At 41.9% G+C, this 25,293-nt stretch overlaps 1 protein-coding gene across 1 annotated transcript in view; it reads right to left on the bottom strand.

Annotated features, from left to right (window-relative positions):
- The window catches only part of LOC128743541 (neuronal acetylcholine receptor subunit alpha-7-like), a 129,121-nt gene extending 104,547 nt beyond the window's left edge, over window positions 1-24,574 (bottom strand). The window contains exon 1 of the mRNA XM_053840142.1: window positions 24,331-24,574. Within this exon, the coding sequence (XP_053696117.1) occupies window positions 24,331-24,574 (244 nt within the window). The remainder of the gene's footprint in view (window positions 1-24,330) is intronic.
- Window positions 24,575-25,293: the final 719 nt, after the last annotated feature.

The raw sequence follows: 25,293 nt of genomic DNA, 5'->3' as shown, positions 1-25,293 counted from the left end.
GACTGTCCTGTATATTCAACAGAGGTGGCATAAACCGCAGCGCAGACCAAAAGACACACATTCTTAAGCCAAGTGTCCACTATAGAGTTTTTCAGGTAGAGCTAGAGAAAAATCTCACGTAGAGTTAGGTAGAGTAGTGTATACACCATGTAGAGCTCACTGGTAGAGCTCTACAGCAACTCTATGGGAGAGTTCTCTACTACAAAAAACTCTAAAGTGTATACACGTTCGTTTTGTGTTTGGTAGACCTCTACATATACTCTACGCTTTATCTAACCTGCTAGATAGAGCTGTAGAGAACTCGGTAGAGAACGATTTCGTTTGTGAAACTATTTCGCAATATGACGCCATATTTTGTTGATGCAATCGACGCAAATAAATCGCGCATACATATACGCGTATATGAAGTGTGTATATAAGATGAATGTTAAACATTTCCTTATTTTTCATACAAATGGAGATGGAAATTTAATTGAAAATTATATTCTTCTAGAAATTAGAAGAAAACGGCCTTTCAGTATCCGGAAAGGAAATTTTTCATTCAGAAAGGCCTTTCTTTTGATGTAAGTGGTTGGGGTGGTTCTAATTTTCGCAATAATTGTAAAACTAATTTTTAATAATTTTAATAATTAACTAATTTATTTTAAATACGTTTTTCGTTAGTTTTGTTATGCCTAGTAGGGTGGCTTTCATTTTTACAAAGCCGTGATACACTGAAGTCTATTTTGCACGGGTTTTTAGCACGACTACCCAACCGGCGCAACTACAAAATGTAATATTTTCTGCTGGACAAGCATAGCGAAAAGAACCCTCACTCGGTTTGTTTACATTTTGCAGTTAAGCCTTTTTGAAAAGCTGGTACCGAGATTTTCTGTTTTAAATGAGCCGATTTGATATCGCGTTGAGCAATCCAGTCGAACAGGCGAGTCAAGCAGTCGAATCAAGCAGTCGAGCGAAGCAAATCAGTCGAGCAGTCGAGTCGACCAGTTGAATCAAGCTGTTCAGTCAAGTAGTCCAGTCGAGCAGTTGAGTCGAGCAGTTAAATCGAGTAGTCTAGTCGAGAAATTGAATCGAGGTTCAGTCGAACAGTTGAGTCGAGTAGTCCAGTCGAGCAGTTGAATCAAGCTGTCCAGTCGAGCAGTCGAACCGAACAGTCCAACCAAGCTGTTTAATCGACCAGTTCAGTCCAGCAGTTGAATCAAGCTGTCCAGTCGTGCAGTTAAGTCGAACAAAGAGCAATCAAGTCGAGTAGTCCAGTCGAGAAGTTTAATCGAGTAGCCTAGTTGAGAAGTTAAATCGAGCAGTTGAGTCGAGCATTATTATTGGACAGTCCAGTCAAGCAGTTCAATCGACCGGCTGAGTTGGCCAAGTCGATCTGTCCAATCGAGCAGTCGAATTCAACAGTCCAGTTGAGCAGTTCAGTTGAGCAGTCATGTAGAGCAATCAAATCGAGCAGTCTAGTCGAACAATCCAGCCGACCAGCCTAGTCGACCAGATGAGCAATCAAGCAGTCCAGCAGTCGACCAGTAAGGTGACTGAGAATAGAGCCCATGCTACGAAAGCGTGACGTCCTGTCATGTTTTGCGTAGTTTTGCGATCATTGCGTAAATTACAACCACCCTACCTGTCAGTTATTACAAAAAAACGGCCTATCATAATGCAAAATTACTTTCCTGGATAATAAAAAGCTACCTTATATAATTTCACTTAAAAATAAAATATTCACCTGAATTTCCATTTGGCCTGTGAATGTGCTATATTTCTGACATTTATCTTGCGCACACTTTGCTGTAGATACGTAGGCACACAATTTGTTCGCAGCAGCTGCATCAGAAAAATATGGCGTCATGTTGCGAAATCGGTTCAGAAACGAAATTGTTCTCTACAGCTCATCTAGCAGGTTAGATAGAGCGTAGAGCTCTACCAAACGCTATGTTGACATAATGTTTGGTTGAACTCTACGCTCTACAGTTTCCCCAGTGGACACACCCCGTAGAGTGCGTGGTAGAGCTCTACGTAAAATTTCTTTACGGCTTCTCTAGGTAGAGTGGTATAGTGGTAGAGATGCCTTATAGTGTACACACAGCTGGTAGAGTCTCTACGCTCTACGCTTTTTACTCTACCATAATAACTTTATAGTGGACACTTGGCTTTAAACAACACAACACTCGCCATGCGGTGTGTGTTCGCCCACAAATTCCCTTCAGTGTCTCTTTTGCTAAACACGCTCTTTCGTGTTTTACGCGCACCAAGAAAAGGCAGTCGCAAACGCAGAGTGATAAATTTGCTGCGTGCTTTACCACACCAAGAGCCGCACTCTGCGCGGCTGGATTGTACACCCTGCGCTGGGTCAGTTGAAGTGGTGTGATTGAAAAAAACATTTTTACTATTGCGTCGCCTGATCCGTACTAACTTAACATAGACCATATTAGTTGTTCATTGCAGCGTGTATTTTCACTTTTAAAAGGGCAGAAAATTTGTAAATACAAAACAATTTTTTTGCGTTAATTCCGCACGGAGTGTGGCAAAGGGCAGCACCAAGTGCTGTTTGGATGATCACTCACTGGGCGATTTTCACCGAGTGCTGTCGTTCGCTCCCACTCCGCTTTCGCTCGTACGCTGTGTGCATATTAGCTGTAGAGGTGTGTTGCCGAATCGCTCTGTGCGACAAGGCATAATATTGGAACATTGGGCGCATAGTGTGAGCGAATGACAGCCCTGATATTCAACATACTATTGAAGGTATGATCCGGTGAGCGGGCATCAAAATGAAAGAAACGATCTTCAGTAAAAGTAGCCAACTCCTAGCTCTCGCAGCCTACCTTGACATCATTACATCATTACCTTGGGACGGCGGAGGAAATATAACCCAGCCTAAAATCGGAGGCTGGGAGGATGGGGTTACAAATCAATGCGTCGGAAGCCAAATATATGGAAGAAAGAGGCTCCAGAGAAAACAACGTGTACCTCCCTCGGACAGTGACCATTGATGGCGATGAAGGAAGTGACTGGTGAGTTCATATATTTGGGATCTCTAGTCACCACCGACAAGAGTACTATTAAGAAGGCTAAACGACGCATTCAAACGGAAAGTCGAGTCTACTTCTCCCTCCGCAAGATGCTTCGATCAAGGAGCATACGCCGCCGCGCAAAGCTGACGATGTACAAAACGCTAATCAGACCGGTAGTCCTTTACGGACTATAGACAGTAACTTTGCTTACGTGCACTTGCCGTATTTGAACAAATAGTGTTTCGGACTATTTTGGTGGAGTACAAACGGAAAGCGGAGACTGGCGTAGGGGTATAAACCACGAGTTTCAGGCACTACTTGAAGAGATTTCCATCGTGCACCTGGCGAAGGTTGAGAGACTACGGTGGATAGGCCGCGTCGCAAGGATGACGCAGGACTGTGCAGTGATTTTTGTTTTCTTCAAGAACCCCAACGACACTAGGAATAGAGGGGCCAAGCTGCTAGGTGGTTCGACCAGGTTGAAGCCGACTTGCGTGTGTCGGGACGTGCAACGAATTGGCGACGAGTAGCCCAGGACTGTGTACAGTGGAGAGGAATTCTTGATACAGCAAGAGTAATGTTCGCTCTAATTGCGGTTGAAATCAAATCTAAAATTGAAGCAGAGAAGAATGAGTATCAATCAGTTTGAAATAGCTAAAATGTCTTGTTCATTTTGTTAATTTCCTATTTATCTGTAGGTATACCAGTATATATGCAGTTGAAAATGAGCTTCGAATTCTTTTCGGGATTTTTGAGGTCATATAAAACGAATGATGGGGCGTAGAGCAACTTATGAAAATAATACTATAATTATCCACTATAAATAATCAGCCGAAAAATTACGTCTTATATCTGAGTAACCGAAAAAACCACAAAGCCGTCTCATAATAGCCGCTATGAAACAGTTTTGCGCTGCACTTTCGGCCGCTTTTCCACCACTTTATAGGGAATTCGGTTTTTATACTACGACTATTTCCCCCTCCACCACAAAATCACCCAAAGCTTTCCGCATCTCGTGACAGAAACTATGATGCTCTGAGTGGTTGAGTAAGAGTGGACACCAGAAAGAAAAAACAAAACAAACCAAAAATCTCAGCTAGTAGGAAAATATCACGCGGTTAAGACAGCAAAAACAACAAAAAATCACACACACTCGTACCATGTCACCATCATGGCGGGCGGGAAAATTGCGGATGGGCGGGGGTCGGCACGGCAGTCATGTGAATTTTTAAACATGCCCTGAAACGATTTCGCAGCCTCTCTATCTCTCTGTTGGCTGGCGGTTGCCTGAGACCAAATCCCAACATCCGCCATCCCTCGTCTGGCATACAAAGGCTCCGTCGTCGTTTTGCGGCCGGCTTCATTTCGTTCGAGCTTTAGGAGTTTTTTTTTGCTCGCATTCGCTGATTCTGTCTCTGGTGTGACCAGCATATCATATGTACTAGTAAGTAGTCGGGAAATTTACACTATCCGTGGTTGGTAACAGGACACCGGTGTGCTTTTACTACTACTACAAGTACTACAACTGCTGCACTGCAACTACTAGTGAGTACCTCTGTGGAGGATCAGCTTAAATGAAAAGTCCATTGGCAAGGGTAAATTTGCAACGAAGGTGCAGACCGACTGCTACTAGGGGCGAGCAAATTCAGGCGACGGAGAAAAGCATAAATATGAAATGAAAAAAGTTCGTTAACTTTGCTCTTTCTTTCTCTTTTGCTTATTATTCTTCGTTCCTGTCGTGATTTTTCATTCCTTTCCCCAACCCTATTATGGATCGCTCGACTAGTCGGGGAGATCTGGTTTGAATAAGCTATAAGCTTGCAAGCGAAGGGTGGAAACTAATGACCTCTGATGAAAAAGAAACTAAATGTGTAACGATTCGAAGTATGGCGGCAGAGGCAGCAGCCGGCTTACTTGTATGTGTACGTTCCGTACGTTCCGACGTACGTACACCGACTCAGCTGCGGATGGATGGGATCCCCGGGGGAAAGGTTAATTGGGCGAATCTTTGGGGCTGATCTGGGGCAAGCTTTAAAGACTGCCTGCCTATTCGTTTCTGTTAGTGACAACCGGAAGAAAGAGCTCTTGATTATGTGATAATCTGATTCTGGTGGGCCTTTATCGTTGGGCCGACGTTCATTTGACTATTTTAGATCGCTGGTCAGTTTTTTCTTCGAGCCTATTTCCGATGAGAACATCTGGCAGCTCGAGTTTGATTATATTATAGTAATTGGACAAGTTATGCCTGCTCATAAGAGGCAGCTCATTGATACTTTATATAGAATATGGTTTGAAAAATGATTTCATTAAATTGTAAATCAAATGTAGAACAAGTGTGTAGATTGAAAGTATGAAATTCCACTTTCTACAACGACACTAAGAAGATCTTGGTATGAGCAAAGACGCTCAGCTGAATTTTCGTCTACATATTCTATTAGATGGCAAAAGTTCGCTGTTAACTTTAAAACTTTCGTTAACATAGGCACTTGCCAATCAGTTAGCACAGTTTCACACTCTAGCATGTTAGCAGGAAGCCTAAAAATTGGCAACAACATCGGCCACATGCAATGCTACCGCCTATCCGGATCTTCTGGCAGAAACAGCGAAGTAAGCCAACTCAAAAATCTCATTACAACTTTCCACTGCGGTAGCGAAAACTTGTTACCAACTTACAACCAAGCTTAGCTTGAATTCATTTAAAAATAACATCACTTCCCGTTAGCACTAATTCGCCACCCAGTGAAACTAGCACCAGCAACGTGCTATTGATAAAGCGTAAGCCTGAGACTGAAGCCAAAGGCAGGATTTCTTTTTTGTTCTCACTCGAGAAAAAAAAAACCTTTTTATCCAGCACGTTCCCTTTAGGGTCGAAAATTGAATCGACGATAAATTTTCATATGTGCTACATTCTCTCGTTCAACTGCATGCTCGTTTCTCCTTCCCTCGATAAGTAGAACCCTGCAATAATAGAGCGGGACTCGTGAAAAGACACCAATTATACTATATAGCAACCGGATTGCAGCCATGCGGAATTTTACGATCCCCGACAGGATGAGGTCTTAAATTTTTTTGAAGAACCGAAAACTCGTCAGTCGGGTAATGAAACAAGTGATTGCTGCTCACAGTCCCCCACCCGCCCCACTCGCTAACACTATCAAACCGGCAAGTGAGGCTGCAAATTTCACACATTCTCGCTCACATCATCATCAGCAGAATCATGCTCGTCGTCACTGTCATAAATATTTTTATGTTTCTGGTATTCTGTGCAAAACACATAGAGTGAAAAATCCTATCAACAATTTAATGCAACTTTGCCGACAGCCAAGTGCACCGCCCGGGCGCTCGACGGGAACGCAGTCTGCATTTATAATACGGACAAGCACGGGTCAAACGCTAGCTAGACCGAGGAAGAATGTTTTATAGCCCGATTCAGTGGTCAAATAAAATAAAGTTTATGGTTTGTGGGCATGCCCGAAACTGCAGGCAGCATGGTGCAGAGCGATGCATTCAGTTAAATTGTAGGTTTTTGTTGCTTACTAGTTATTTTAATCAAGTTTTTTAGTTTTAGGATAAAAAAATGGACGGAAAGATGAAACATTTTTGATGATTGTAGTAACATTTCACCTGTCATATGCACATTGTAAAAAGTAATTTTTATTACCATTGCTCACTTTAATTTGTTAATCTAGCGTTCTAGTTGTAGATGAAATGCGTGTCTGTCGGAATAATATTAATAGGGGAATTTAATTGTTTTGACTTTTATTTCATTCAACTTTCGTTCTCTACTAAGGAGTTCCAACTTAAGTTTTGTTACCAAAGCGAACAGAAACTATAAAAAAATTAAATCTCTGACTTTTCATCGCCTTCCGCGGTCCATAATTCACTAATTCTACTTTTCCTGTACAGCAGGGTTGATGCGCACAGTTTGATTCAATTTTATTATTTTGACTCATTCGCCTCGGCAAAGCATAATTTCAGAAAGCTATGTATGAATCACTCAAAGAGTTAGTTATAATCTACAATATTGCTGAAGTAAGTATTACCTTATCTTTATTATTAATTACTGTTCTAAGGTTACTGCTCCGTTGATGGTACCAACGGTATTACAGCTATATAGCACCATAACTACAACAAAATTTAGCTCAGTATTATTGTAGACTATAATTAACTTTACAGGGTATCTATAAAATGCAAAGACTTCCTGGAAAGAGCGTCAAACATAGCTCTGGCTCTCTCAAGCTCCCACCTAGCGCCTCCACGCAGATCTAAGTCAAATGATGACGGTCGATGGCATTACCCGGAAATGCTTCATGTAGTTACTGAAGCAGCTAAGCTAGGAGGTGCGAACTAGAGCGCCTGTTCTCCAGGTGAGGGGCGGCTCACACAGCGTCTGACTTGAAACGGGCGGCTGAATATGAAATGCTGTATCCCGCAAGCTACAGCTAAGATGGCAGACCCATCAGCTGGATGTAGGTATCGCGACCCCCCGGTGAGGTTGTATACCGAAAACTCAATTACCACGAATAACGAAGAAAGAAATTTAGGACGGAATAATCGGTATAGGATCCGGCAAGAGACAAGCAAACGATTAAGGGATAATGATTGTAAACTTGTACCTATAATGTCCGAGCTCTCCATGAATCCAGAGTTGCATCAACTCGCAGTGGAGACCGCTGCTGTTCAGGAAGTTCGGTGGCCAAATTTCGGACAAAGGCAGTTCCGTGCAGTAGACCATATTGCAGGCACTTCTTTCAAGTACCACATCTACTACAGTGGCGGTAAAAAAGCAGAACATGGAGTCGGTTTCGTAGTGTTGGGGAAACAAATGCAGCGAGTTATCCGGTGGAGGCCCGTAGATGCCCGTATATGCGTGTTGAGGATTAAGGGCCAATTCTTCAACTACAACCTAATCAACTTATACGCACTGACAAATGATAAATCCGATGATGCTAAGGACGAGTTTTACGACAGGCTTGAGAGGACCTATGGAGAGTGCCCAAAACACGATGTGAAAATCATCATCAGAGATGCAAATGCGCAGATCGGGAGGGAGGAATTCTTCCGTCCAGTCATTGGAAGACATAGCCTTCATCTGTCGACCAAAGATAACGGTCTGAGGCTCATAAATTTTGCTGCGGCCAGAGGAATGGCCACCTGTAGCACCTGCTTTTCACGTTTGAATATTCGGAAACACACCTGGAGGCATCCAAATGGAGACTCTAGCTCTCAGATCGATCATGTCTTGCTTGACGGTCGACACTTTTTGACACACGGAGTTTCTATAAAACAGTGAGATGCAGGAATTTTGCCATACCTGTGATGTGCAATGATAGTGCTGGCAACCTGCTTACCGACAGAACGGTGGTAGCAGCCAGGTGGAAGGAGCATTTCCAGACACTGTTGAATGGAAAGGTAAATGCGGAGATCAGCAGGGATTACCCTGCGTCAGTTGCTAGACAAGTTCCGGGAGCACAACTTGCAGACACACCATCTGTTTGTGGACTTTAAAGCGGCGTATGATTTAGTTAAACGAAATGAGCTGTGGCAGATAATGCTAGAACATGGTTTTCCGACGAAACTAGTTCGTCGCTAGACGCTGATTCGTGCGACGCTGGACGGATCCAAATCATGCGTTAAAATAGCGGGTGAGATCTCAGCTGCTTTCGTGACGTTGGATGGACTGAAGCAAGGGGATGCACTCTCTAACCTGCTATTCAACATTGCCTTGGAAGATGCATTACGAAGGGCAAACATGGAAAGCAATGGAACTATCATCACGAAATCTCACATGCTTTTTGGTTTTACGGATGACGTCGATCATCAGAATCAACCGTAGAGCAGTGGAAGAGGCCTTCAGGCTCTTGAAAAGGGAAGCTGCGAGATTGGAACTTATCATTAACACCGCCAAAATGAAGTACATGGTTGCTGGTAGGGAACGTGGGAGCCCAAGTGGTGTTGGTGCCTAGTTGGAATTAGATGGGGAACGATATGAAGTAGTGGAGGAATTTATATACCTTGGTACACTCGTGACTTGTGACAACGATGTAAGCCGCGAAGTGAAACGACGAGTTGCAGCTGCGAATCGGCCTTTCTACGGATTACGTAGCCAGCTGAAGTTCCGTAGTTTGCAAATTCGCACCAAACTGGCGATCTTCAAAACACGGTGTCCCTTTACGGACACGAATCATGGACGCTACAGGAAGCTGATCGGCGAGTGCTTGGGGTTTTTGAGCGTAAAGTTCTGCGATCTATACTGGACAAAATGGAAAATGGAGTGTGGTGCAGACGCACGAGCTGTACCAAGTATACAAATATGCTGATATAGTGAAGGTAGTGCAATGTGGCAGGCTGCGGGGTGCTGGACACGTGACCAGAATGCCCGATGAAAGAGTAGCCAAAACTATTTTCAGCAGAGAACCAGGTCTTCCTACCAGGCCGTAGACTCCGAGGCAAACCCCGCACCCGGTGGGTGTGTGCTATCGAAGACAATGCACGTTCACCTGGTGTTCGTGGGGATTAGAGAACGGCAGCCCAGGACCGACGGTACTGAAGGACCGTAATTCGTTCGGCGCAGGATAAAGTAAAGTAAAGTAATGTAAAGTAAAGTAAAGTAAAGTAAAGTAAAGTAAAGTAAAGTAAAGTAAAGTAAAGTAAAGTAAAGTAAAGTAAAGTAAAGTAAAGTAAAGTAAAGTAAAGTAAAGTAAAGTAAAGTAAAGTAAAGTAAAGTAAAGTAAAGTAAAGTAAAGTAAAGTAAAGTAAAGTAAAGTAAAGTAAAGTAAAGTAAAGTAAAGTAAAGTAAAGTAAAGTAAAGTAAAGTAAAGTAAAGTAAAGTAAAGTAAAGTAAAGTAAAGTAAAGTAAAGTAAAGTAAAGTAAAGTAAAGTAAAGTAAAGTAAAGTAAAGTAAAGTAAAGTAAAGTAAAGTAAAGTAAAGTAAAGTAAAGTAAAGTAAAGTAAAGTAAAGTAAAGTAAAGTAAAGTAAAGTAAAGTAAAGTAAAGTAAAGTAAAGTAAAGTAAAGTAAAGTAAAGTAAAGTAAAGTAAAGTAAAGTAAAGTAAGTAATTAACTTTACAACTTTTACAAATTTTGCTTTGCTGAGACGGCAAAACTGAATCAAACTATGCGTGCTAACCCTGCGTACAAGAACACACTTCAGTTTCTTTGTAATCTAGTCCCTTGTTGTGTTTTATTTGCACAATTATAGTGTATGAACTTTTTTTAAGCAAATTGATTTGGGTACGGGCCTGGTTCTTCAGCTTACTATTATTTTTTGAGAAAGTAAAACGGTTTAGTAAAGCCTTTCTCAACTCTTAATTTTGCACTTTAATTAAATAGTTACTGTATCGTGCAGTAAGAACCTTGTCTAACAACAAATCGTTAAACCTACTTAATTTTTCTAATATTACTCTTTAATTACCGTAACAAATTGCAACATTTCGCTCAAATCGTCCCGGATTCTGTCGTCCCAGAAGCACGATAGCGTGTCAAAATTCTTCCAGTAACTGAAAGAGAAATTACGCTTTGACGGGCACACACATTCTTCATAAATTCCAGTCCGGTGCTCCAGACTCATTCCGGTAGACGGATACCGATCGCCTGGACGTGCGACGCGACGGTGGAAGCAAACAGAGCCACCGATAAGACAGTGAATCGCACAGACATTCCGGGATTTATGTTTGTTTCGTATGAAAGATTAAATTCCTTGCCAGTATCGGTTTCTTCGCCAGTGCCATCATGTCGGCCAGATAAAAAGGGACATAAAGTGTGATATTCCGCTGGCGGACGCCTACCCCGCTTCAGGGCTACGGACGAGCCAACGACTGTTTGTTTGGATCTGCGTTTGAAAACCAAATCATTCGTGACCGTGGCTGACTTCCGAATAGTTAATTTATTTCCGAAATGTTAAACCTATTGTTTTGTGCGCATAGCAAGCTTACCGCAAAGCATATTTTGACTAGTCTGTTCTAATTTGCCTTTGGGAAATAAATTTAAGGGTTTTCCAATCTTCACCGGCGTCCAAGTCGTAAATAATAAAAATAATCAACCTCTTTCCGCAGTTGGCGAGTGCAATAAACATTTACGAGGACGAGGCGCCAGCGCTGCCAAAAGGCCGCACATTCTACCGGAAAAGACGGCTATAATGATAAATTAAATTTTCTGTCGGCTGTTGTAGGTCTTCCGTTTTTACGAGCGGAAACATTTTCGATGTGTTCGGTTTTGCTGCGGCGGAAATTTGCTTTCAATTTCACACCCAAACGACCGCACCGAGCGACGACCCCATGGCGAACAGTTCGGTGGAGACGCACGGTCACCGATTGGGATTTCCTTTGCCTTCGCAGTAGGCCAGTAAACCAGAAAGAAAGATGTTCACGTTTTCTTTGCCTCCGTTGAATTCACTCAGATTCACTCGAGCAAATGCACATTATACCTTGAAGATCATCAGAACGAGGCAGGTATGTTTCTTGCAATGATGAGCGCTGGATAAGTTTGTGGCTAAGTGTATGTGTGTATGTTTGCACTAGAAGATTAAAACATTTCCAAATGAAACTTTTGCTCATCCGACAAGAAAATCGCAAATAGAAAACTTTACGATTTCGAACTAATGCAGCTTGATGTGAAGAAGAAGAGTGCAGTTCTGGTTGTAAGTGTGGCACTGGTAGAAAATAAATCCATTTTTATTTCCTCTCTGGCAAGTTTAGTGAGTGAAAAGTACTAGGTATTTGTGGTTGAAATCAGAGGAAACATAATTTGGCACCAGATTGATAATGGAAAATTAATCGTGCAAAGAATTTCTAACTGTGTCCGTCTTGTCACTACCGGTAGTCAATGGCTGGTTGTTAGTTTCTTGCGGCATGTCCGGGTAAGGCAAAAGGCCCGGGTGCGCGCTGGTTTGGGAGAAGAAAATGCGCTGCCAGTGAGTGTATTTAAAGACTTTTCCTCAAATATTGACAGTCGGCGTAAAAGTTTGCAGTCTGTTTTCCGTATTTTCGTTTGCTTGCTTGGATGCTTTTCGTATGACTGTAGTATTTGCCAGTGTAAAACGGTGCATACACGTGTCCTCGTCAAAAATGTTTGTGTGTTTTCCGGTCTGATTCATGAATTGGTTCCCATAATAAGCTAAAGGGAGAAAGGGAGAAAGGGAGCGGAGGATCGCTATTCAATAAGGTAAAATTTTTTGCAACTTTTGCAGCAGTTTACTCTGTTACATAGGTTTTTTTCATCATTTGTGTTTTAATTTTTCTCTCTTACTCTTACACCGGGCTCCCGAGTACTGATTGAAAAGCGGAACGGAAAAGTTAAGCAAATTTTCTTACATGAAAATATAAGTTGAATCTCTGCAAAGAGGGAAAATTCTGCTAAAGTATGTGCTATCCGCCGATATGATTGTAAGCTGATTTGCTGAACAGGGGAAGGAGCCCATAGTAGAAATAACCGTTGTTGGGAATATAATCGACTAAGCCGATTATCCAACATTGACAACGAAGAAGGTCGCTTAGGGGTTGAATAATTTCAGCACATTTTTTTTGTAATTTTTGTGCTAACCAAACATACCTGCACTAGCCGAAGCTCACATTGTATCACCATTAATTTTATCCCAAAAAATTGAGTCTAGTGAACTGGCAACGTTCTTTTGTATCCAATTTCGTTTCACTTGCAAAGCACATAAATTTGGTCATCCCAATTCTACAATATATTTCAATTTCGACCATCGGCTTGTAGAAAATATCGAATCGAAATCCGTATAGTCATACGCTCGTGAATCAGTCTTTCTACAGGGACAGCAGGTACCCATCAACAAAATCACTATCACAAGCATCGTCTCTCGAATGGGGCTCGAATCCGACTTCTCCGGTGCAACCTAAATTGACGGTCGGCAGATCAGTTACGCTCTACATGCGGTCTATTTCGGGAGCTTCGAAAGCTGATTGAAACATGCTAACAATGCGTGTACTTTTTGTGTGTAGTTCAGAAGACCGATATCGAAAGCGAACCCTTTGATGCCAATCAGCGACCGTGGCATAGTTCGTTAGTGAATTGATTCCCCATCAATTGTGCAGCAAAGTTTATATGCTGCCAACGGAGCTTTTCGATGTATTCGATTTATCCGCTTGTTCCGGGGAATGATTGCTGATTCGGAAAGGATCATCCAACCTGACAAAGCGAATCAGCAAATTACTTAATACTATTTTCCGAGAAGGAAGGGACAACAAAAAACAATGTTTTGACTGGTGCCGTTCGTCACAACTTTGGATGTTTGTCAAAATTTAGTTTTCCACCGGAATGAAAACAGCAGCCAATCACTTAATGAATTAAGTTACAATACTGCTGATGCTGATACGCTAGTGAAAGCACAAATGAGCGCTCTTTTTGCTACCAACGGGGCAGTAGTGCCGTAAATACAAAAGATAAAACTGTACTTTCTTCAACAATATTATAGATAATAATTAACCGAACAATTGCCCCTTACACTACTTTTTCGAATTTTGTTTTACTGAGGCGTTGTTGTGCTCAAATGAGCATCTACTGAGCCGGAAATCAAACCTACTTATAACCCTCTAGAACATTATACACTGTTGATTTTGGGATTTTTAGCACTTTAGCCAACTTTGATCTAGACCACACAGGATTTGTGCAAGATTTTTTTAGTTTCATTCTGTACTGCTCCGCCACATGGTGGAATATTTTGACAAAACTCGCAGCAGTTGTTCGTCATAAACATGTAAACAAAGTTATATCAAATGGTTCCAGTTCCTACCACAAGAGGCATGTCAGTAACGCCCGAGAGGTGTACAGATTTGCTTTTAGTCACACTTTTGTAACGCATCAAACGGTCTGATTGTTTTGCCGCTCTCGTGAAAATTCTGCAAGGATCCATGGAAAGCAGTAAATCAAGGTAAATGATCAAGGAGAAACTCTGGACGTACATCAAGGACGAGGCTAAGCAGAACCGGTGACGGAAGCTTGAACCACCGTAGACCGAAAGGTGGAAGTCCAGTAGCATGTGCTGATTCGGGACGCGCCAAGGAAGCCTGGAAATATCTCAAGAAGCACTATGAAAAAACATCGCTTTGCTTCAAGGTTGCGCTGCTGTAACGGGTTTGCCACAAATCGTTTAACGATGGGAACGGTTGGCAGGAAGTACTGGCAAACAGACGAAATCCAGCATCCTCAAGTACGGCGATTACTTCTGTAAGAAGCCTGGGCACAAGCGGTCCTGGTATGCGAAGGAATCTAACGACGGAAGCCAAAATGCCCAAAGCGAAAACTGTGTGTAGCGAAAACCAAACCGTCACATTTGCTGTGATGACGGGTGGACATTCGAGCCTTTCTTAATGGGTCGCAGATTCGGGGCATCCCACAAGCCCAGTTACTTTGGCCGACGAAAAAATCGCAAGGGCGGAAAGTGCTGTTATTGGAAATATTTCGTGTTACTATGGAGACGTAAAAACAACCGAAGTGTCGTTAAGGAACGTGTTGTTTATTCCAACTCGTGGAAAAGAGGCTTGGATGATGAAGGATACCGGATTCTGCCGGCTATTACAAGGTGAAACCACCAGTGAAATATCGATGACAATAAACGTACACCACGACGTTGACAGCCAGTAGGTATGGCATAGAAGATTTGTTATTTGACGCTATAAGCTTTCGGAGTTCTACACACTTAAAAAGCTCGGCAAAATTTGTCGAGATTTGTACAGCCGAGCGTTCGGTCAAAATTTCGGATGTTGAAGATGTCACGTTGGCCGAATGCGATAACGAAGAACCAACTGAAGTTAGAAGGTCTATTCGTCAAACGAAAGTTTTACTGGATGAAACAGAGGGGTTCCACCTGCTATACACCTGGTCCCTGGTCGAACAACTGGGGATTGTCTGGGGTGGGTGCTCACGACCTCTTTTCATACCCGAGCACGAGCGTGAGGCTCTTATGGCTCAAGGTCGGCTCTGGCCTTCGTTAATCAGGACTGTGATAAGTGTTCTAAAGAAAAAAAGCTGCTATAATGTTAACCTCTATTTCCCTACGTTATACATAGAGCTGTGTGTGATTTCGTGGATAGAGATTAGATTAGATCTGCCCGAGAACCGTAATCCTGTCAGATTTAAGTGGGTGAATTAGAAAAACATAGACGTCACTATAAATGTTGACCGGTACGATGCAAGGTTGGTTGCTCAGGGCTTCTCCCAGAAATACGGGACCATTTTTGATGTAATATTTGCTTCTGTAGCCCGTCAAGTCACGTGCCGGACGCTCTTGACTATCGCCGCAGAACAGAATCTTTTGGTGAAGCACTTGTACATAAACACGGCATATTTGTATGGTAGATTGGATGATGAAATCTAAATCAAGCAGGCTACAGGGTACGAAACCGGCGGTGTTGTGGGTGCAAAAGCCGTCACAAGCGCAATTTGTATGGAATGAAGAGTAGAGCAAACCCATCGACGACGTCTTCAAGGAAACTGGCTTGCCTCAGTTAGCTTCAGATGCCTGCTTCTACCTTCGGACTAGGAATGGATAGAGCTTGTTCCTTCACATCTACGTTGACGATATTCTGGTCGTGCGCAACATTGAGGAGGAGTTTTAGGAATTCGAAGAAACGATGCTTCAAGTTTACGGTGAAGCATGGATCATCGAACACAGAATTGTAGGTCTGCTGCGACGCAGACTGGGCTGGGGAGGCACGGAACAGAAAGTCTACTTCTGGCTTTTCCTCGGTAGCGGAGACGTGAGTTGGACCTCAAGGAAACAACCGTGCGTGCTTCTATCATTCACAGATGCGAAGTTCACCGCAATAGCCGAAGCATGCCGAGAACTTCTCTGAACGACCTCTGGAGGCCAATTGAACAGCCAATCTGTATCCGTGTGGACAATCAAAGCTGCATCCGGTTCGAGTCGAAAATGAAATGCTGTATCAGCTGTCTAAGAATGCTGACGTGAAATTTTGTTTCATCGAAGAAATGAAAAACAAGAATGTCATCAGTTTGCTGTACTGTTCAACCGAAGACATGTTGGCAGATATAATGACGAGCCCGTTAACGAGCGTTAAGTTAGTGAAACTACGGGAAGGAGTGTTAGTTTTCCGATTCGAAGCAACCTGTGAATTTTTTTTCGTTGTAACGAGAGCAGAAATATAATTAAGTCTTTAGTTAACTGCCAAACGGTTCAATTCATTTCCTCATCCCTTGCGAGTATCCAATAACGTACACTGATGATGATGGCACAGAGTGATGAAAGTAAAGTAGGATTTAGGCAATATTTCACTGATCCGAGACGATAACTGGATGATAGCTTGGAGAAAGATTTATTGCTGCGTTATACGAGACGGGATGTTCCGTAGCTATTCGATACATTGCCCGAAGTAAAAGTAATTGACGAACGTGGATTATTGGGAATTATATTCCGAATAGAATTTGGGTAACAAAGTGGAATTTAGGTACCGAATTTTCTAGAATTGTTATGTATCAATGCGGTCGGTGTCATTAAACATCCTTTAATTATCTTCGCCTAATTTGAAGTCAGATGTAATAATCAAACTTCTCAGTGTTACATTTTTAGCGTTTAACGTCTAACGTTTAAAAATCAATTTACTAAAACACGGCACAATAAAACTTAATCCCCAGAAGTGAATTGAAAGCATGCTGTGACCCACCCAGCGAAAACAACAAACTGTCAGTGCCATCACGGATCCGCCATTCGTAGCTCGAACTCGAACCCCAACTGCTTCCTCGTTAAGTTTATTTCCGCATCATGCCAATTGTGTGTCGCCATCGTTTTAATTACGTGTTCCCGCGGGGGATCTTGCCAGCCACAGCGTGCGTCGTATAGTAAGGGTAGAGCCGTGCAGATTAAAATACCGGATGCCGATGAATTTTCCACAGTGGAAATGTTTGTGACCCGTCTCCGGCTGGGGGGCGGTACCCTACGAAAAGGAAATTTTATCCACAGCAGCAGCTGTCGTCGTAAACAGCCGTTGCTTCTTATCTGCATTCCAGTCGCACACCTTTGCTGCTCCGACGAGGGGATGAAGGACGTACACTCAGTCAGTCAGCAGTCAGCGAAAGTGCCTTAATCCTCCTTAGTCCCTCATCAGCGTGAAAAGTGTTTACGTGCGGCAACGACGACAACGGCAATCGAGAGCACGATGCGGAAATAGTTCCGTCAGGGACGATATCCGCTCGTCAGCAGCGCCGTGTTTTCCGTTCGAAATTTACCGGAGGAACGTTTTGTCGTGTCATCCTAGTAGGTAGGTAGGTAGAGTTTTAAAACTGGAGTGAAACCGTTTATTTGGTGCGAAAATTTTCCAAGCAGACAGCACCTGCTCTTAAAAGAGCAGGATTACTTTGATTCCCTTTCTTTTCAAATTTCACTCGCGTCTACTCGACAACGATTGCCAGCCAACAGAGGAAATTCTACTTTTAGGGATTGAAAGTAAAGCTTGCTATTTACCGGTAGCTTTCGTTATGATAGGAGAGAAGATTTCAAAAGCAGGGACAATTCTCCGGATTAGTTTATCTGACGGTGTAAGTTTCAAGGACTGTTGGTACTTCGAGTATTCAAACAACGATCGGTTTGATTAGATTTAAATTGTTGGAATTTTAGACAGTGAAAGAACTTGTCTACCAAAACCAGTGATTTTGCCTTCCGTGTGATTATGACGGATTTTGCCCTAACTCACTACGTAGAGACATAATCCTTAACGCAACTTGTTCAATTCATCACGTTCAACCCAGCGTCGAGTGCAGAAACTTCTCCCTTCGCTGAAGTCCCACAACATTGTAGGGCAGTCCCATTCCACCCTTGCAGTGTGTGAGTCTGTATGTACAAATCCACTCGAGTCCAACTCTAATTAATCTCCAAAGTTTCCACTTGGCAACATTTGCTTGCCTGTATAAGTGTGAGAAAACGCCTTCAGCAGAGCTTTGTTCCACAATCCCTCTCCAATCGCCCTAAATTTGTCCCATCAGCAGAAGCTCGGTCCAGTTCAGCGTACGTTATAGTCCATATGTGTATGTGTATGTATGCGTGCATGTTTGTGTCCCAAGATGCTGTCTCTTCTGCTGCTAATCACATTTGTCTTCATCTTCCGAGCAGTTTGGCAAACATTCCGGCTCGTAAAGCGACGAGCTTAGGTACTCAACCCTATCCGGTAAGCACTCTGCCGGGGGCCAAGTATCATCCTCTGTTGTCCTCTGCCGAGCTATAATTTATTAAAATTCAATTGCATTCCGACTCGTCTGGCGTGCACACACAGAGATGAATCACAGCGGCAAGAAGCTCCGGTACGAGGAGTGATCGGGTGCCGCTTTGAAGTGGCCACTCCAATTTGTCAATTTGTAGCACTTTTGTCCTACATGCCCAGCACACCGACACCAGCGGTCACCGTCATTATTCTGCAGTAGACCGGACAGCTGGCAGGTGCAAATCGCAGCAAGCGGCAGCTGGGGGTTTGCGTGTACTTCGCCCAAAGCTAGAAAAACTACACTTCCGTTTTGCTTCGGTCTGGCGAATCGGAACCTGGGAACCAAAGCCTGCTCGGATGGAGCGAGTTATTGACCGACTGACCAAACCGAGGCGGGGGCTTCGATGTGGCTCAAGACGAAGCCGGTGCACCGATTTGTCAATATTGAAAGCGATTTATCGTGTCTAGCATCGAGAGTGGCTGTCCTAAATATCAATGAGGAGGGTTAAAAGAAGGCTCGGGGGAATCCCAGTGCTAGTTTGGCACATCACACTCGAATGTGTTCGATTGTGAGTTGATTTTTGGCTGAACAACTGTCAATTTACGCTATGAATGAATCGGCTGAGTTGAGTAAATATTTCTTCTCGGTTCAGAAGAATTTCCGGCGGAAGGAGGCCAACCGAGTGAAAGGATCAGTTTGCGAAGATTAGAAATTGATCGACCGGAAGCAATTCTTTTTTATTTTGCTATGGCCTCGGGATGAAGAAATAATAGCATCAGTGTTGATTATGTAATCAAGTTGCTTGCTCACAGAGCTATTTAATGAAGTCTCAGAAAATCAAATAAAAAGGTTTAGTAATCGACTTTGGTATCGAAATTTAGAGAAACTATTCTTTTTCTTTCCCAAAAAAGGTTTCGATTTTGTAAAATTTATATACCACACAAAGAAGAGCATCATTTACCATTAGCTGGATTAGTTCGCTGTGCTTCCTCCCCTTTCTTTTAAAATATTAACTAACGTAGAGAACCCTTTGGACATCGTACCGGGACGAAATTTTTATTGTCTCCAATTTCAAGCCCATCAGCAAAGGTTCGGTTGGCTCGTGAGATCGATTGACTGCGGCGGAACTTTTTCCACATCGATCTTCCCCGGAGGCAACTCGCTTTTTTTGCTCTCAGCGGCAACTCGCTGCGGTCGGAAAATGGCACAGCTTTATCTACGCAAATTCGTTTCGACAGGCAATATATCATCCCAAACAATCCTCGGCGGCAGTGCAGTTAACCATCTCAAATAGCCTGTAGAGAAAAGCCCATAAAACAGGAAAGCAGTTAAATTTCGAAGATAACCTCTCACTCTCTGCTTAATCTATATTTTTATATGCGAAAAATTTTTCACTGGTATGCAGTTGATTTAGTTTCATGATCGGTTTACGGTTTACCGACAGATTACGGTTTTATCGATAGATAATTGATTACCTTTTCTATATGCGGCACTGTAAGGCAGAGGATCCATATTTCGCCAGTTTGATGAATCCAAAGATTTTTTGCATATTTTTGATACACTTAAGAAATGATCCCATGTCACTGATTTATCACATACCACTCGCAATTTGAAAACACCATCTCGTACTGTGGGTGTATTTTATACAAAATCTAAATGAGACGCAAAAATATTATTACGGGAAAATATAAAAATGTTTTTCTTATTCAATTATTCTTATAAATTTGATTCAATGTACAATATTTCAACTAATTTTACACTGATTTCACTTTGAACTTTAGATAATTTTAAAAAGTTCACCAAAATTAAAGTGGCGAAATATTTCCATAGCCATTAATCCGAATTTCGCAAACTTTTTTTAACCTTTTCGTTGGCTGTTCTATATTTTTTTCATTTCTCTTATCATTTCTCCTTGTCTTGTCTTTGTCTCTCAGTCACTTGTACTGTTATTGGAACGAAAATTCTCATAATGCAAGAAACAAAACACTTTTTCTTCAGGTGAATGTCCCCTTCATGTTGTCGCTCATCCACTTGTAAATCTGTATTCTTTTCGGTAATCCCTATAAATCAACAAGTCTTTATTACGTTTTTGAATCTCCCCTTTGTCAATGGCCACCCTATTCCCACCTTTCAGAAATCTCCTCTTGTCGTCCAACCATTTGTACAACTATCATCGTTGCAAATGCACGAGAAACGCACCGCTTTACCCATTTTATCCTTCCTGCTCGCTTGTAAGACATTGCCTCCCACTTTTGTCAACCTCCCTTCTTTTCTATTTAAGTCAAAAAATGTTTGCCAAGTTTGTTGAAGGACCGTCCAGGCGTTTCGGAGTTATAGCAGTTATATCTACTCACGTTCCTCGTCCCCCATCAGTTAGCTCCTTCCCAGTCAGCTCCCACTTCTGTCATCTAGACAATTATGCAACTATAACGGAAGAGAAACAAAGCCTTCTTTCATATATTTCTCTTCGGGGGCACCCCTACCTAACCCCATCCCCCATACCCCTCCGCCTCTTTGTCTCCCAACCTCTTACTCAACTGCATTCAGTGTAAATGAAAGAGAAACGGACTTGATAAGGACCACTCCCTTTTGTCAGCCCCCCAGTTCGGAAATTGGAGGCTTCTTGCTTTAAAACGTTGTATCTGGATCGGCAAGGAATACGTCGTGACGATGAGTGTTTCTTATATAAAAAAAATTGTGGCATACGATGGAGTCGCAATTTTTGAGACCAAATTGTGTTCATTGAGAGAAAAAATAGAACTTTAGTTTTTTATTCGAATAAAAAAATATATGGCAGCACTGGTGCTAAAAAATACAATTTTTATCGAATTCCTTGGGTAATTAATTAATATTTGCGGAGATATAAGCAAAAGAAATATGACGAGACAACGCTGATAAAAGGAGGGGGGCTCCCAGAGAGAGAGGGGGAGTCCAATCGGCACCAAACTTGGGATTTTTTGTTTTTTGACCCAAAACGAACATCCTGACCGCATTTGGTAAAAATCCGAGTAGATCGATTACAACACTTGGCGTGGAATGACCGAAATAAAATATACATATTAGGAAAATCACAGGCATCACTGCGAGGAGGATTGATTACTTTGGATAAAGCTTTGGAAAATTGAATGTGAAGACGAAAGGAGTAATTAAATTAAATTTAATTGAAATCGGAGACGGTGTGATTACTTGAGATTTATTCGCTTCTCAATCCCTTACACGCACTACGAACACTGTCGATTTTTACATCGTTGTTGGTTACTTTTGGTAATTGTCAGTATTGTGGATTTGGAATAGGGCTTTGAAAAACAATAGTCGACTTACGCTTATTAACTACTTTCACCTAATGCCCAAATTATGGGAGTTTTATATCAATCTCTGTCACAAGTAAGTCCCATGCACATAGATAAAACGGTCATTCTGTTCCGGACCAAAAATTCAACATGAAAAAAGCAGGTTGGAAACCTACTGTTTTGGAACTTTTAGTGTTTATATAGTACATCTATGCAAAAAGATGCGATTTATGCAAACATCTCATTTTTGACAAAAATGGTCAATCCAGCTTTCCACGAGCGATAATGGCGGATATTGAGCGCAAGTGGGCACAACCTTTTGACATTCATTGCAGGAGCGTCGAGTTCGCCCTGACGGAGTTACTATGGTAACATCCATGATTGTTTGTTGTTCGAGTGTAAAAATGTAAACATTATTTAATTTTGCAGATCTGCTGAAGAGGAACATAAATGAATGGATAAGAAGTTTTATGGATTGTGGCTTCGCGGTTTTCACAAACATCAGAGAGAATGTCCAAATACGCAACGGAAAGTTTTTTATCAAGTCGAGACGCTGTTCGAGAGCAAACTTGGCAACGGCTCGACCAATATGCAGTTAATGTTTGCCTCTGAGTGCACTGGAATGTTTAATTCGCACGATTGTAAAAAGTATTCTGAGTCGGTGTTTTCAGGATATTATGGCCGCAAACTACTACAAAAGTTTGAGTCCGTTTAGTTATGTTCCATTTCAGTAAATTTACTTCAGTAAACAATGTTCACATGGTACTACCACATGCCTTAGCAGAACATTCGTTCATAGCAATGAGCCTATCATGTCAAAAAGAGTTGTAAGAGCCCGCTCATTATCCACGATGTGTTGTTAATCGCGCCAAGATTAACCCTAGAAAGTTGACTGTTTCACTCTCCCTAGGCAGACCGGTTCAAACAAGTGCTCTGATGGTCGCGCCCTCTTCCCGATTCTAGTGTATTTATGAAATATGTAATATATGGGCAAAAATAAAAGAACAATCTCGACAGCAGTCCATCGAATGGAACAGAGTTGCGTTTTGAGTTTTCATAGGTGCTTCTAATAATTAATTTAATTTTTTCTTCTGGTATCCAAGTGCAGTATTAACACTCGTATTGGCCAAAGTTTTCACTATATAGCAGGAGGTGCTTCATAAGCTAAAACTCAAAAAATAATTAAAATAACTTATATTATGCTTACCTATTAGCAAGGTCGTTTGGCTCCGCCATCTGCCCAAAACCACTGTTTTGAGCCGGGAACCACCCAGTATCGCACCTCCTTGCTTGGCTATTCAATAGAGCATTACCGGGTATGGCCACGTGGAGACGCTAGGTAGGGGCTTTAGATAGCTTCCCCATTTCATACCCAGTTCCACTATCAGGCCTTTTGTACATTAAAATTTTTTAAAGAAGCTGGGATGTGTATTCCAGTCTGGGCCCACCCGTATTTATATTGGATTTGAAATCAAACTTAAAATTGCATCTTAAAAATGGATAAAAATGCAAACTGAACCTGAATTGGACAATTGGCCATTGAGTCGAACATAAATTGGAATTAGATTAGACCAGATGTTAAGCTCAAATTGGGTTTGGGTGAATTCAGAATTGAATTTGACTTAAAATTGGACTGGATATCGCGCATAAAATTGGACTTTAAATTAGACTTTAAACCAGAACTGAAATTGGATTTAATTTCGACTTGGGATTGGCTTTAGTATTGGCCTTCAAATCGGAATTCAAGTTGGATTTAAATTAGACATGAGTTGGGTTTAAAATCGGACATTACAGTAAACTATGAAATTGAATTTAAAATTAGATTTGAAATTAAACTGGGAAGTGGACATGAAATCGGGCTTGAAACAGGAATTGAATTAGACTAGAATTGGGCTTTAAAATGGAACATTGAAATTGGACTTGACATTAAACCTGTGATCGAACATGAAAATGACTTAAATTTAAACTCCAAATCACACTTGAAAATTTATTTTAATTGGACTCGAAATTGATGTTACATTTGGACTTGAATTGACAACTCCGGACTTCCTGCCAGGTTGTATATTGAGAAATTATTTTGTTATATATTAAATTTTTTATAGAAGGCGGGGCACGTGCCCCAGTGTGGCCCAGTCTGGGCACGCCAGTCCACTTTACGAGTGAATCTTACTCCTGCTCATAAAGCAAATATCAAACTGTACGAATCATCCTTCAATTTTGGTGTCTTTTTCGCAAAATCGGTTATTAAGTGACTATTTTTATTGGTTTTCAAAAACGATTGATTAACAATCACCTGAATATGAAGTAAAGTTTATTTAACAATTAGATTTATTAACAATATGGAGAACTCATTTATCATTTCGACATGAGTCTATACACTGGCAAAAATAGGGCTCAGTAGATAGATTTAAATAATTACTATAACGAAAAAGATACACATTACGTTTGTAATAAATTTTTAATATAAAAGAACCTGGTTCATTTTTCAATTCAAATCGCTTTTTATTACATTCCCACTGAGCCTACTTAAAATTCAGCCGGCAGAACAAAATGCCCCAAAATCCTGGACTGTTCGAGTGCCGGATTACTGGTAAGTCGCTCCGAATAAGGTGATCTACATTATAGGGCTGCTCGTACCTGACTGCCAAACACGCACTGCGAGTATGTAAGAACTGGGGAAACTTTTGGCGTCACGTTCGAGCTTAACTTTGTTCTGACGAGCTCGTTCACTTCGGGAACAAGTTAGTAACGAAAATCAATTGAACAATTAAGCAGCTTCTGTGTGCAGGCAATGGACAAAGGAAATTGAGTTTTGGCACACTCATTCCCGGTTGTAATACGTAAATCTAAACTCACCTGGTAACGGCACCAGCATCCAGCTGATTCCGAGCGTAAGCATCGCCGACGGTAAACCCAGCAGGAGCCTCCGGCTGGCGAGAGCACTGAACCGGTACAGCACACTCAAGCTACTGCTGCTGCCTGCCAAGGCAGACAAATCGGCCGTAATAGCGGCTGCAACGCCGTGATACGGCAGCAGCAGCATCAGTGCCACCAGCGTCAGCATCAGTGCTAAGGTGGCGGTCGTCGTGACCAGCTCCATTCTGACCACTGGACGACGGTAGTATTCCTGCTTCTCCGGCAAGGACCTAGGTGCGATCTAGGCGATGGTGACTGCGACAATGGCGAACTCGTTGATGACAGCAGGCGATGATCATACGTTCTTCTGGCGGTTATCTGTGAGGAGGTCGAGGGGTAGTTGTGTGTTGCGGATAGGTGGGAGTGGATGGATTTGGAGTTTTACTGACTGATATTATTCGATATTTGATTCTGGCGGATTGCTTTGATAGCTGTTTGGTTTCAAGACGCTGGTTTACTCGCTTTTTATTTTGATTTTTTTTCGATATTTTTTTAGCTTGATTTAACGGCCCCTTAACTAGGTTTTAATTTATGCAAAATTTTTGTTTAGTAATGGTGGTAGTAGCAGTGGTAGTAACTAGTAGTCGTTTTCTCGATTTAACATTTCGCTTACGTTTGATTTAACTGTTTTTAATTAGTAGCTAGCTGTTTACTTGGTGTTTAATAAACTGTTGCTTTAGCGGTGCACTCAACTGTTTATTGAGGTGGTGTGATTGTATATTGTTAGTTGTGGGCTTGAATATACATAGAAAGAGACAGAAGACAGAGTAGCAGAGTTTTGTTCTGGTATGCTGGACAATTTTGACAGATGCAGTCCGTATTTGTCATTTTGCTTTAGTTTGTATTGGTTGTTATTATTGAAGTTTTGAAGAGATAGAGTATTGACGGTGGAGGCTGTGCGAG

This window comes from Sabethes cyaneus, chromosome 1, assembly GCF_943734655.1.
Source record: "Sabethes cyaneus chromosome 1, idSabCyanKW18_F2, whole genome shotgun sequence".
Classification (NCBI taxonomy): domain Eukaryota; kingdom Metazoa; phylum Arthropoda; class Insecta; order Diptera; family Culicidae; genus Sabethes; species Sabethes cyaneus.
Note: the sequence above shows the minus strand (reverse complement) of the source record. Positions and strands in the feature narration are given on the sequence as shown.